Source organism: Malus sylvestris, chromosome 8 (genome assembly GCF_916048215.2).
Source record: "Malus sylvestris chromosome 8, drMalSylv7.2, whole genome shotgun sequence".
Taxonomy (NCBI): Eukaryota; Viridiplantae; Streptophyta; class Magnoliopsida; order Rosales; family Rosaceae; genus Malus; species Malus sylvestris.
In genome coordinates, this window is record NC_062267.1 from 8,520,920 (window position 1) to 8,535,265 (window position 14,346).

General features: G+C 37.3%; 2 protein-coding genes across 3 annotated transcripts; one reads left to right on the forward strand and one right to left on the reverse strand.

Annotated features, from left to right (window-relative positions):
• The first annotated feature begins 113 nt into the window (after positions 1-113).
• On the forward strand, positions 114-2,710 carry LOC126631566 (uncharacterized). Of its 2 annotated transcripts, none has more exons than XM_050301690.1 (6): positions 114-363; positions 749-1,005; positions 1,109-1,367; positions 1,458-1,637; positions 1,949-2,104; positions 2,298-2,709. In XM_050301690.1, exons 1-6 carry the CDS (start codon positions 301-303, stop codon positions 2,490-2,492), a joined length of 1,110 nt encoding a protein of 369 aa, XP_050157647.1. In that variant the 5' UTR covers positions 114-300; the 3' UTR covers positions 2,493-2,709. The 2 variants fall into 2 exon arrangements, with proteins under 2 accessions (XP_050157647.1, XP_050157648.1); XM_050301691.1 differs by lacking the exon at positions 114-363 and adding an exon at positions 624-654 and having other exon boundaries at positions 2,298-2,710.
• A 4,019-nt stretch (positions 2,711-6,729) lies between these two features.
• LOC126631562 (uncharacterized) lies at positions 6,730-14,030 on the reverse strand. Its single transcript, XM_050301681.1, has 16 exons — positions 13,598-14,030; positions 12,624-13,017; positions 12,269-12,494; positions 11,884-12,126; positions 11,650-11,765; positions 11,396-11,494; positions 11,200-11,287; positions 10,706-10,935; positions 9,620-9,804; positions 9,329-9,528; positions 8,458-8,790; positions 8,256-8,357; positions 7,820-8,117; positions 7,528-7,676; positions 7,171-7,455; positions 6,730-7,084 (listed from the first exon to the last, which is right to left on the reverse strand). Exons 2-16 carry the CDS (start codon positions 12,920-12,922, stop codon positions 6,887-6,889), a joined length of 3,051 nt encoding a protein of 1,016 aa, XP_050157638.1. The 5' UTR covers positions 12,923-13,017; positions 13,598-14,030; the 3' UTR covers positions 6,730-6,886.
• Between the last annotated feature and the right edge of the window lie 316 nt (positions 14,031-14,346).

The following is a 14,346-nucleotide window of genomic DNA, read 5'->3' on the forward strand; positions in this document are numbered from 1 at the left end:
AACACTTCCCTAACAATATATAACATAATATTATACTGACACACTATAATAAAATACATACAGAATCTAAAACAGTAAAACTTGCTTAGAAGACAAAGAAGGAGAAGAAATGGTATCGTTTTTCACGAGGAGGAGCAGCAGCTTAATTAAAACCAGGACATAACGTAACAGCCACTGCTCTCTTTCTGTTCTTCTCTTACCACCACCTCAATCCTGACTCCCAACTCACTCGTAAAGTTGTAACAAAAACACAGTGTAGGAGGGAAGGGAGAAGACGACGACGAAGACGAAGACGAAGAAATGCCGATTTATCTTTCTTCTGCTCACAGAATGGACGATGAAGAAATCTGTTTATTCGATAAGGTTGGTTTTCGGTAATTTAGCGCTCGTTCCATAACCATTTTGATTTTAGTTATTCTTTTTGTTGTTTTGATCACCTTAGTTAGTGCAAGTACTGTATAACCTGATTGTGCTTTAGTAATAATTCGATCTGATTTTTTCAAGCTCTGACCACTTCATTCGCCTTCTTTTTCTCAATATGTTCCAATCAGAAAAAATAATAAATAAAAAAAAAACAGCAAAATCCTATTTAAGCAGCTTTTTGTTCTTCTGTTATTTTTCTTCTTTAATGGAGGATCTTAGATGGAAGCCACAGTATGCTCAGCTCTTTCTGTCACTCTTAATTTCTTCAACTAATGTACATTCTAACTTTTAAGCTTCATCCGTTTCGGGCTACTTTTAATTGCAGGATACAATTGTCACTAAAGCTCCCAAGAAATCTCCATTAATACTGAGGATGGTGGTGCTGCTTTTGGCAATGGTTTGTGGAGTTTTTATTTGCTTAGTCTGTTTGAAGCAAATAAACACTCAGACTAAGACCAAATTATTGAACATCGTAGCGATTAATCACCGCGACAAAATTAATCAACCGTGCCAAGTTCCCGATGATCTTGAGCAATCGGAAATCAGCTATCTGCATTACCCTAAACCTCAAACCTTCAAAAGGTACCTGCCAAGTCAAGATTCCATTTTGTTAATCAAATTTATTTTATATATGCATGCATGGTTTTTTAGTTTGAATAACGGGAAGTGATTTTCGCACTCTCAGGAGGGAATGCGTCTGCAATCCCGTCCGCTACTTTGCCATATTGTCAATGCAAAGATCTGGGAGTGGATGGTTTGAAACATTGTTGAATAGTCACATTAATGTAAGCTCAAATGGGGAGATATTTTCGGTTCAAGAACGGAGGGTTAATGTTTCTTCGATTTTGAAGAACATGGATAAAGTATATAATCTCGACTGGTTTAGTAGCGCCTCCAAGAATGAGTGTTCAGCTGCCGTTGGATTCAAGTGGATGCTTAACCAGGTTAGTCGTTAAAATGTTTAATTGATTAATCAGGAGTTCAAGATGATTAATGTGGTTAATTAATTAAATATGTAAATGGTAATGGTGCAGGGTTTGATGGAGAATCACCAAGAGATAGTGAAGTACTTCGAGGAAAAAGGAGTGTCTGCAATATTCCTCTTCAGAAAAAACTTGCTCCGCAGAAAGATTTCTGTACTTGCAAATTCATATGATAAATATGCTAAGCAACTCAATGGCACTCACAAGTCACATACCCATTCTCCATCGGAGGTAATAAAAATCTCTCGTCTTATAACTCAAAGCGTTTAAAATTTCTAACCCTGCATTGAGATTCTATGTTCGACTTCTTATTCTCACTATCGCTTGTATAATTAAAAGAGAAATTTGTAACAGTTAAATTAGACCCCTATATTGAAATTCTAGGTTCGAACCCGTCGGTTTCCTAATCTAATATCTAATCTAACAAATCTATCATTTGACCAAAAAATAATACAAAAAACAAAAATTCTGTGTTCGATTTCCAGACTCTCTATTGCTTGTATAAAAGGGATTGTTGTAACAGTTTATGAAATTAATTGCAGGCTCAAATACTTGCAAAGTACAAGCCCAATATTAATGCCACATTGCTAATTCCCGATCTTAAACAAGATGAGGCGGAAGCTGCCAAAGCCATAGAATATTTCAAGACTACTCGCCATGTTGTTATTTACTACGAGGAGGTTATCAACAACCGTACAGTAAGTCAGTCCGAAAAAATCATTATGCACTCGTCTTTTATCAAACAAATGAAAGATTTGCACATAAGAAAGTGCGAGATGACATCTTTAGAGAGCAAATAACAGTTTCCGTTTATCATATAATGATTTATAAGTAGTTCTAACAAATTCTTTATTATTCGACATCTTATGAACCACAAATTTGGTTTTGCAGAAACTTGATGAGGTTCAAGATTTCCTAAGGTTGCCACACAGGGAGCTCAGGAGCCGTCAGGTTAAGATACATACGACGCCATTGTCGAAACAAGTCGAGAACTGGGAAGATGTGGAGAAAGTACTCAGAGGGACGTCGTACGAGAGTTTCATGCATGCAGACTATCAACTGCATTCTTCAGTTTCACCCCACTAATTTGAGTTGATCAGACTCTCATCAGATTGAAATGTACATAATTATCAGTTCAGAAAACCAATTTTTTCGATTTGAAATTTTGTAGGTTTATATATAGGATTAATCTCAGTTTAATACTATGAAGTTTCTTAGTTTTCAACATTTAATACATGTTTTTTTCATCTCAGAATGGTGCATAAAGTCATAATTTTGTGACAGTTTCATACATCAGTTAAGTTTGCTATTAAATCAACTGTTAAGTGGTAACGTAACACTGGACAGTGACTGGTGTCACGTGTCATAGGGCCCACATAAATATTTTTTTTTTTTTTTAAATTTGGGCTCCGTTCCCTACCTCAACCCGGACCCCTCCCTCCCTTTTCTCCTCTCTTCCGACGCATGGTAGCACCCACCATAATCCTTGCTCTCAATCCTGATCGGCACGGGATAGTAGTTGCATCGATGGAAAAGGACGACGAGATCCTATCACCGGCGTCTGGAGGAAGCTGATCTCCGGCGTCACAAAGGCAGAACGGTTGAATCGGACCGACTTCGACTCAGAACAAAACCTTAACCCTAGCTCTCCCGTCGTTGGGGAAGCAACAAGGGCAGAGCAGCAGTGGAGGAAGGGAAGATTGCTGGAGCGAGGGGGCGAAGGCAGTGCTGATCGAGGCATGGGGGTAGAGGTACTTTGAGCTGAGCGAGGAGAGAAGGGAAGGAGGGGGTCGTCGGGTAAGCAACAAGGGCAGAGCAAGTTTAGCAAGTTTATTAGTTTTTTTCTGTGTATTTTTCAGCTGAATTTTTTTGTTAGTAAATTCCATTGTATCTAATTGATTGGATCTTGGAAATGCACTTCCTTTGCCCTCCATGGCCTTCAAAATAGGAGAATTTGAACCCTGACTCTCCAGTGTAGACGAGATACTTTGTTGTGTAACCGGCAATATATCTTTTTGTATATGTATCTCTTATCTCGTGTATATAAAGGGGATATATTCCGTTCGTTTTACCTAAGAATCTGTGTTCACGGTGCAAACGACACTACGGATGGGCAATGGTTATGGCGGGTGAGTAACCACGGTTATTTACCCATAACCGTTTATACTCATACCCGCATAACCGTTTACCCATTGGCTAATTGCCTAAACGGTTATATCCATACCCATAACCATTTATAAATGGTTAACCATACCCATAACCGCGTACCCATTTAACCATAACCGTATACCCATTTATCCATACCCGTTTACCCATTTATTCATTTTTTAACCCATTTACCCCTTTTTGCGCCTATTTACATATTTTTTTAACATAACCGTATACAACTCCAATAATTAAAATAATAAAGACGAACGATAGTTTTAATCAATCAAGGTAATATAATATATTTGCTAATAATTGATTTTTTACTAACAAAATACCTCTCATTACTTGAGCAAGCATATTGGAAAGAAAATTCATGTATTTTCGACATATTTTTCTTCCATACCCAAGCAAGTATTCAATTATAACATCCGTATGATTACAAAGTAAAGCTTACCATCAATATTCCACTCCGATAAGCAATCTATCATTATAGTAGAAAGTGTCTCGACATTATGCGGGCATGGAACATATGCAAACCTGATATAAAACAATACCCCATTACCATAACTCAGAGCAACATGATGTATCATTCGTGTTTATGCACACTGAAAGTCTGTAAGTCTGTAAGGTTATGAGTTATGAAATATCAAAGGCGATCAACAAACTTAAATAGATAAAATATCAAAGTATCCAACAGCAGATGAAGATCAAATAAACTTAAATAGAACCTTAGAAACTTACACTATATACCATAACTCAGAAACTTACAGACTTACAGTATATGCTAATTCAGATTATAAGTCATTGCAGACTGAAAGAACTCAAATAACCTAAATAACAAAACCTAACACACTTAATAAATTAGCCATTGAACTATATTATAATTGGTTAATAAATTACCTCAAAATTCGACTTTGTAGCGTCCACAAAGCATCAATAAAATGAGAAGTGATAGCCATAAACCCTCTCTTCTGATTACTCGCAGTCCACATGTCAGTCGTGATTGCAATTTTACTCTTGTTCATTTGCAACAACTTAATGGTCACTCCCTTTTCACATCCAAACACCTTCATAATATCCCTCTTAATAGTACTTCTAGAAAGAACCTTGAATCAGGGTTGCAATGAATTGCAAAACCTCTTAAAACCCAAATGGTCCACTATAGATAAAGGATACTCATGTAAGATAATCATATAAGCTAGCTCTTTCCTAGCGTTATCTTCATCAAAACTATATGCACCATGTTTAACAGACCCATCACCAGTTATACCTGGACTCTTTTTCTTTGTTGTCAAAACAGGACATGTATTAACATGTGAACGTAAAGATGAAGTACCAATAGTGGAGCCCGATGCTAGACTAGTCTGACAATGGTTACAGACAGCTTTCACCCCCCCCCCCCCACAAAACATCTTTTCCTTAAAATGCTGCCAGACAACCGAGGTTTTTTTCCTCTTCTTACCAGTGTTATCATCAAAGCTTGATTCAGCTTGGTCCAAATCTTGATCAAGATTAATTGGTTCATTATCTTGGCTCTCGCTTTGAGTCTCCATATTGGAACTAGTTGAAATGAAACCAAAATCACAAAAAACAACATGAGAATTTACAATGAAATTACTAATCTCCATCAAAACTTTGAGAAAAGATTACATGAGCCCTTGATATATCATTCGGAGTCAAAATGACTCAAAACTATAACTACATCCAATCATGTCATAAAGTACGCAAATTTGGCAAGACAAGGACTCAGAAGTATAGTCTACATCCAAAATTTTCAGCAATCCTCAGTGCAACGTTAAGAGAAACAAAAATTTAAAATCTTCAGCTTTCCTGAAAGATTCCAAGGAATGTTACTAAGTCTGAATGCATGCCAACTTGATATATTGTGGACCAATTTCCTAGTCCAGAAATACCGAGAGGTGAATACTAGAAAATGGTTCAAAGCATGAGAATTGTTGGGCATTCAAGAATTAATTGCCTCCCAGTTAGGTACTTCTTCAATCACATATAATTAGTTACTTATCATCCTATATAAGTTGTGAACGAAGATTGAAGTTTCATTTTAGTACCTTTTTTCGCTTGGCTAGGATATACTTCTATAGCAATTTGCAGCACCCAGAACATGAATTCAGACTTCAAAGTTCTAAAAATGTAAAAATATCAAGCAGAACATTTGTATCCATTGTGAATTCAAACTAGTTTTACAAATATCAACCTAGTTTTACAAGCAGAACATGAATTCAAACTTCTAAGATATAAAGGACTAACTTCCACGACTACATAAGTGTATAAAAAACATGTTAAAAAACAGGACAAATGGACAATACTATCAGGAGAAAGAAAAGAAACCCATTAGTTAGAAATAGTTAGAACATATAAAAATATGAATTCAGACTTCTTCTTCCACGACTTCCCTAATTTTAATTGAAAATCAAAATTACTGATTATTCAGTTTATGCAACAAAAAAATCACTGAATAAAAAAACAAATCTCTAAAAATTAGACTTTAGTCTACACAATATTTTCAATCAGAATATTCAGTCTTCAATCTAATGATTTTCAATCACTAATATGACTTCCCTAATTTTCAAACAAAAAAATTAAACAATACCTTGCATCACTAAACCCTAAAAATAAGAGATTTTCAATAAATTAACAAACAAATCAGTAATTAATCAGGTTAAGTAAGAAATTTGAAGGGTAAAACACACCTTGAAGGGTGGGTGGGGGGAGATCGAGATGGGGCATTGAGATGAGCAACGAGGGAAGAAAGCCGAGCAGCGATGAGAGAGAGGGCAGCAAGGAGAGAGAGATGAGCGGCGGAGATGAGAAGAAGCAGCCAGGAGAGAGAGACAAGCGGCGGACGGGGTGGTGCTGGCCTCCTGGTGGAGAGAACGACCAGGTTACAGAGGTTTTTTGTTTTTTTAGTTTTATATATCTATTAAAATAAACGGATAACCGTTATAATTACGGTTAATACTCATAACCGTCCATTTAACCGTCCATTTAAATTTTATAGATAAACAGTTATACCCATAACCATTTAATTATCTAAACAGTTACCCATAATCGTAACTGTAAAATTTAAATGGACTGATAACCGCGATTACCTATAACCGATGGATATTTGTCCATCCTAAACGAATTCAATCCGGAACCGATGCGCGCGACCAAGTTTCTGTACAAATCGGGCGGGTAAAAAGTTCAGGATGCAAAATATTACAATACAAGCTTCTTCTTTTTTTATCCTATTGCTTTTCATTCATTGCTATCTAAACGAAGGGAGCTACAGTAATATTACAAATAGAGCAAAGCGCATATCAGCTAATTACTCATCCATCACTTGCTCCAACATCAGTTTTATCTGTTTGTCGAATAACAAACTGATCAACGATTTTGACAGTATGTAACGGATCTTGTTGACCGGCTGCTGCACTCCATTTGCTGGGAAATTTTCTAAGGTGGCTCATTTGTTCCGGCTGTTTTGGCTCCCGATCCCATTCAGGGTCTAGCTTCCATGCTTTCGGGACCTGCACGTTTTAGTTCAGATGTTAATTTTTGAAAGGCCTGAGTATGTTATCGGAAAGTGAACCAGCATTGAACATTGCTTTCTTACCCTATCAACTGCGAGAGTGTAAACTTCAAGATCACCGTCACTGCTGATGTGGAATCGGGTGAAAGACTTGTAATTAGCAATTCGGAGAGAGGAGAAGGCTTCATCGAAGTGTATGTGAAGCCAATTAATGCAGATGTATAAGTAACTTCCGAACACCAAAGAAACCACTGGAGTCGAGAAGACCCAGAAATAAAGGAAGACGGAAGCATAATATATAACAGCACCCGCTCTAGATAGCGATTCCATCCCATTCTTGCATATATTGTTTCGGGTGACAGCCATAACCTGGTGATGTTACTCCGTCATCAATATGTAACAAAGAAAAGGACAAACGAGTTTGCAAAGAGTTTTCCATACCTCTGGAACATCAAATGCAGACATGAAATACTTGATGCATGCTGGATAAAGGCCAAAAGTCCATTGTTCTATACGAGCTCGAAGGCCAGTTGGATCTGGAAAGTGCTCACTCTCCACCGATCGGTACCACTGATATAAAGTATGATAGCCTGAAAAGTAAAAATTACATCATATAACACAAAATCAAGAACATAATTTCCATAATGGTAAAAATTATCGGATAATCAATATGATCAGACGAACAAATACAACAGAGAATGACAGAAACCCATAACAGATAATAAAAGCTCACCTGAAGTTCCCAGTAGTTTATGCTGGACACACATCTCAACACCCAGTTCCAACAGTAGCATAAGTATTAGAGCTGCAGCCAGGTGCGCAGACACATGAAGAACTCCAATCAACAATCGTTTCTTCCGAGACACTTTAGAGGGGACAAATGTAACTGCCACAATTAACAGCAGAACAGCACCTGCTAAAGACACATAAGAGCGTCCCAGCATGTACATAAAAGCATTCCACACAGTTTGAAAGAAAGACCCCACGTGACCAGAAAATGAATCTTCTCGTAGGATATGACCAAGCTTACACTACAAAACAAAAACAGGAAAAATTAGAATTTTCAAAATAACAGAGCATAATTGCATCACTGGATAAGCAAATATGAAACAATTTTGCAAGTTCTCTAAGGAAGCAAAAACACAGCAACGAAGTAATCAAAGACTCACCTGTGGGAACATAGAAAAGACCAATATGAAGTATATAATGCCACCGATAAAATCAAATTGCCAGTTCTTCTTTCGAAACTTTAGAATATTTCCCAGAGCAATCTGGAAAAAGAAAAACTACCAGTTAGCACCAATAAATAAATAAATGTGAATTTAGTATTGACAGCCTTGGTCTCATAAAAAGTTAAAAACCGATACTAACCCTGCTTGAATCTTCAAATGAAGGATAAGCAGCCTTGGTCTCATATGAAACTCCACAAAATTTCTTAAAATTACTAAAGGTGTGAGTGGGATGTAGAAAAGCCCCACCACAACCATTTACGATTAAATGTTGCACGGGAACTGGACCATTTGTTTTAATAAATGAATGACGCATATAATGATGCAAATCTCCAGCCACTCGAAGCTTACATCTCCCTTTTAAATAATCGCATATCAGGTGCGCAACATTCTTTCCAGAAACATCGTTCCAGTACCAATCAAGAAGCCAATTTGGTTCATGTGTCATAATGATTACAGAGTCACCATCTCTGACCTGGAAGAAACATGAAGAGATGAGAACGTTAACTGCAGTAAAAATCAAAATTCGAAACTTGGAAAATCAGAAGTAAGCAAAGTAAAAAGCTCAATGGTGTCCCTGGCAAGCATATACATAGTTTATGTAGGTTTAACTAACATGCATCACGAACAGGGGTAGCTATCACATCGGTGAAACCCTCAAATTCTAGAGACATAATATACGACATTTCTACATTTATAAATGGGGAGAAAATATATATGAATTCATAACAAGTCTAGTGTCAATCCTCCCCAGTTCACTATTAAAGGAGAAAAAAAAAACCACCTGTCTCATCCCCTACCAATACTTTGCTTGTGTAATGCGAACCACAGAAACAATTAAAAGGACCGTATTTACAAAAACTGGACCCCATTATGCACATCTCCAAAACGTTAAAAGAAAAAGCGAAGGACAAAAGTAACAACTCACAAAATGTAAAAACAACTTGATAAACCATGGGTACCACTTTAAGTGGACCATATTGAAATTAAAAAGAAAAAGAAAAAAGAAATACCTTGTTCTTAATAAGTTCTGTAAAGAATTTGAATTGGTACACATCAATATCACCGTGGAGTGCGAGATCAAAACCAAATACCCACCATCTTTTAGGGAGTTGCAGAGCGAAATAACTCTTCTTTTGAGGCATAAACCACCCACCCAACCAGCTCTTATGGCATATATACCTCATGAATGTATGAAGTCCATCAAACCAATCTGTAATTGCAAAAAGAAACAAAGAATATTTACTACACCATATTAACATTATAGCTTTTACGAAGATGTTCAGGCTAAGAGTAAGGCGAACCATGGTTTCCAGGAATGACAAAACACTGAGGTCCATCATAGTTCTTCAGTTCAGACACACCACGAGGTAGTTCAGGCTTATCTACAGCTATATGCTCTTGTTTAGACCATGGAGGAGGCTGGAGAGCATACTCAAAAGGACAAAAAAGGCGCCTTTCATAGGTGAACGCTGATGGATTAGGATACCTAAACATATCAAATTAGCAGATTAATAGATATTTAACATGATAAACTATCATTATCAGAGATATACATGCCTAAACAAAAACAAAAAAACAAAAATAAACAATGAAATGAATTAGAGGTTGAAGTGCTCATGACAAACATAGGTCAGAAAGGATGAAAAACATCGACAAAAACTTTACTGGAATCTTCAAATCAAACATCATGGGCATATTCATGTATTTAGCCAATTAACATTATCTTAACCAAGGTTCCAACACGGTCTTTCTTTCAACTAGGGAATAAAGTAGACAGCACCAGCTGAGCAGCTAACGAATGTCCAACTGGTCAAAGAAATGGTGTAGGCAGAGAAAATGGTGGCAAAGAAAAGTCAAGTTGGACCAGGACAGAGCAATACGGTCGTCATAGTGCTTACTCATTAAAGTTTCTGATGAAATTTACATTACCCACCTCAAACATCAGTTTACATAGTCCACAAAACTCTACTTACACAGGAACATTCAATCTCAGATCAATCCGGTTCCAGGAGTAGTCATTATGGAATCCAAATTACGATTATTCTAATTTAAGTACTCCTTGTCATGCTTAGCATTGAAGAGAACCACTTCCTGCAAAAATCTATAACAAAAAGAAATAGCCACCAAATGTACCATCACTAATTCCAGTCAAACAAAATTTGGAATTTTTCTACCCTTTAAGTGTAAACAGAAATTTGCGACTCAAAGTTTAATTTATTTCGTTTCATACCATGTCTACACAACTGATGAACTACTTTAGAGTAATAATTTAAATCAGAGAAGGAACCATACAAATCATCACTTATAATTTAGGATGAAACAAAAATCTATATAATATTAATCACTGATCACCCATGCCATATGCTCAAATAAGAATGTCAACTTACGCAAGATCCCCTCCAATAAGTAGCAAGTCTCCACGTGGTAACTTCAGCATGGAACCATCTCTGTTAATATTAATGGAAGGTTGAGCAAGGAGCCGAGCCACAGAATAAGAGGAGTTTCCACCATCGCCGGTATCAGCCATGAAGTCAAACCATAGATCATCCTTCTCAACAAAGTTATCGTATAAAAGATCCTTTTGTTCAGCTCCATCATGGACCTTGTCCATTGCTGCCTGATCAGTGGAGAGGGAAACATAAATGTCACGATATCATGGCATAAAAATTTAAGTAGTAAATGGTAAAAGTGGTTTCTTTGGAAAAACAAATTAATGAAAAAAAAACAAATTAATGAAAAAAAAAATTCTTGAATGGTACCATGTATATTGGAAAAGACGAAATGATTCAAGTGCACATTTGATAGGCTTTGAAAATTTTGAGAGAATAATCTCAAAGCAAAGGGAGAATACAGTTTACACAGCATGAAGCTATGAGATTACCTGCATCATACGCATGTCAAAGCGGCCAACAAAGACAGTTACTGATACCAAGAGGTCAAAGACAGTCTTGAATAAATCAGCTGATGTTCTGCAGTACAAACATCAGCAAAGTGAGTACAGCTCCCCGGTGCACAAGAACAGAAAGAAAAGGAAGGAGGAGAGAGGAGAGACAGAGAGACATAGAGAGAGCGTATACCCCGAATACCAAGGAACCATATCCAAAAAATGTGGCTTCATTTGCTTCTCCTTCGACTTCTGATGTTCTTCAACAGACAGAGGGTGAGTAAGAGCCCACCTATTTATTTGAGAAGTAAATGAGCATGAGGCAATTATAAGAAGAATTGAAAAGGCATAAGGCCATAAATCATTCACCTAACAAAATTTGTTACATATTGTCCTTAATCTCCATTAGTTTCATTTTTTAAATATGTTTTACAATTCACCACTTACCCTGTTGATCTCTCCACTACATAATTAGCAATGTAGAGGCCTATGAATGTGGCCCATAATGAATACAATGGGGAGATTTCATCAGATGGACCAGCACACGCACCATTGCATGCTAACTGAGAAATTAAAACATTAATAAGTATACAATCATAATAATAAATAAATAAAATAAGAAGGAAACAGTAAAAGTTTAGTGGGGAAGGAGAGGGGATCCGTTTTTTGTTCTGCCTGTACCTCACCATAAATGACCCATTTGGACAAAAGTGGATAATCACTTGCAGACCCAACCGGAGCAAACCAAGATGAGCAGACCTGATCTTTCAACTCATTCATTCGGAGGAATTTTGAAAGCCATGTGTTCCTCTCATCTTTCTTCCAAAAATTAAACCAAGAGTTTCTTCGTACCAGTTGTCTATCTCTCAGAATAGCACGGTTGCCACAATGACTATAAAACACACAGCAGGCTACACTAAGAACCTACATGAACAAAAAATGCATGAATAAAAAATCAATATATTATATATTGACGCATAAGAATTTTAGGTTCTTCTGTACTACATCCCGTAATATATAAAAACTAGAAACGTTATGAGGTAGAAAAAGTGTTACTATAACTTACAGCACAATTTTGAAGAATAGTCAAAATCGCTGGCCTCCTTCCAGCAACACGTGACACGAGACCAATGTACCAAAGACCAATGAATATAATGTGGAAGAAAAGAAGAAACAGAACAGAAGTGACAAATACATTAAAACCCAAAGACAGATTCATCCTCATATCAACTCCCATTGATTGAAAACTAGGAAGATGATAGACAGCCGCCACTAAAATCCAGACTATATACCTACAAAAAGTAATTCCCAAACTTAGAACTCTTTCGTGCAAACTTAGGAACAATATATGAGTACATGTGTGTGAATGTGAGATAGTGCAAATGCACTCACGTTTATAGGATTCAGAGAAATGTACTTACCACCGACTGAAATTTGAATAACTCGGTTTGATAGTCTTCCCTATAAATGGGGACGAAAAGAAATAGAAGAAACCGAACAAGCATGCATACATAGACCACCACTTAATATTGTTGTCTAACTTTTCTATAAGGGTGTTGATGTTGTCAGAAGAGATAAAAAAGAGGCAACCCACAACAACAGCAATTACGGCATGACGGGAATGTTCATGCGGATAAGGATATGTATGGGTTAAAATTGTCCTAACCCTCTCCATTTTTAAAGTATCTAGAAAACCAACAGACTGCATATCCGACCCCATCGAATGAACATGCACTCCTTCAAGTTACTACCAATAAACCAAACTACGGTCGTGGTTGCCAGAATCGCCACATAGACCAGACCACCTCCGTTATCCTGAGCACAAAGACAGATTATAACAAAAAGTCAGTAAGTGGATCAAAACAAGCAAATTACTAATGTTTCATATTGTTTGAAGTAGAACAAAACGAAACCCAGATAAGAAACATGTGAAGTGCGCTGGGCAAAACAACTTATCCTCGTCTCTACTCAAACATGTTCCGCCCTCTCAGCTCATACGAAACCGAGCGAAAAGAACTAGTTCCGAGCTAATAATATCGCCAGCATTGCAAGTCAAAGTCGATACAATAGTATCCCAATACTTGGTCACAAAATTCTATCAACCATACCACCAAATTTAAACTAAAAATCAAAACTTGTGAGAAATGAGAAGTAACCCAACTCGTTAAACCTCCCTACAAAGCTAATCACACCGCCCAAAACGCAAAAGAGCTCAAACGACACCAATATGCAAGCAACCCAATTTTGAAGCAGAAAATAGAAATTGTACGGAGTATTCGGCACCAGGGTTTGATTCCGAAATTCCAGAAAACCCAAAACGAAAACCAAACCATTCAAAACGCAGCAGAAAGCACAGAAGCAGACGACAATCAAACTAAATTAATCAGAAATTTACCAGAAACCACCGTGGGACGCCGAAACCACCGAGCAGAAATTGATCCAATAACGCTCGGGGACCTCTCAAGATTGAAAATTTTTTAGAGAGAGAGAGAGAGAGGAGGAGGAGGTGGAGAGGGAAAAAGGATACGCAAGTAGTTGGGAATTCCGGGTGTCTTTTTCTTTGTGTTCTGTGAGACTCAACCGACTTTGCATTTAAGAATGTCTGCGAGGAGAGAGAAGGACATTACGAAACCAAACCGAACCCAAAAAAGGCATTATATTTACCATCAACGGCATATTCTTTTATGTTTTTTGCGCCGTACAGCACCGGCCACTCTTACGCCAACGACCATTGAATTCAATCCTTGAAAACCTGGAACATTTGGGCTCTCTCTCTCTCCTCCTCTCTCTCTCTCTCTGCGTTTTCAGTTTTCTTTCCACATTTCCCTCGTGCTTCTGCTTTTGCTTTTTCAGAGTGGTTTTTTGGGTTTTGGACTGAGTTTATGTAGTGGGTTGGGCTTGTGTTTTTGTCGTTTGGTTTATTATGGACCTTTGAGAATGATGAGCCCAATGTGAACTCTTGTAGTCTTGATCCAATTGGCACTACACCCGTTTCAGATCCGAACCGGCATAAATAAGAAGGGGAGCAGGCAGATTTTCTAACTTCTTGTTTAGAAAACAAGTTGATGAATTGTTCTATCATCCAGTTGCTCCACACCTGCTTGAGATTTTTGGTCTCAGCATGGAAGATTTATTAACGCATGC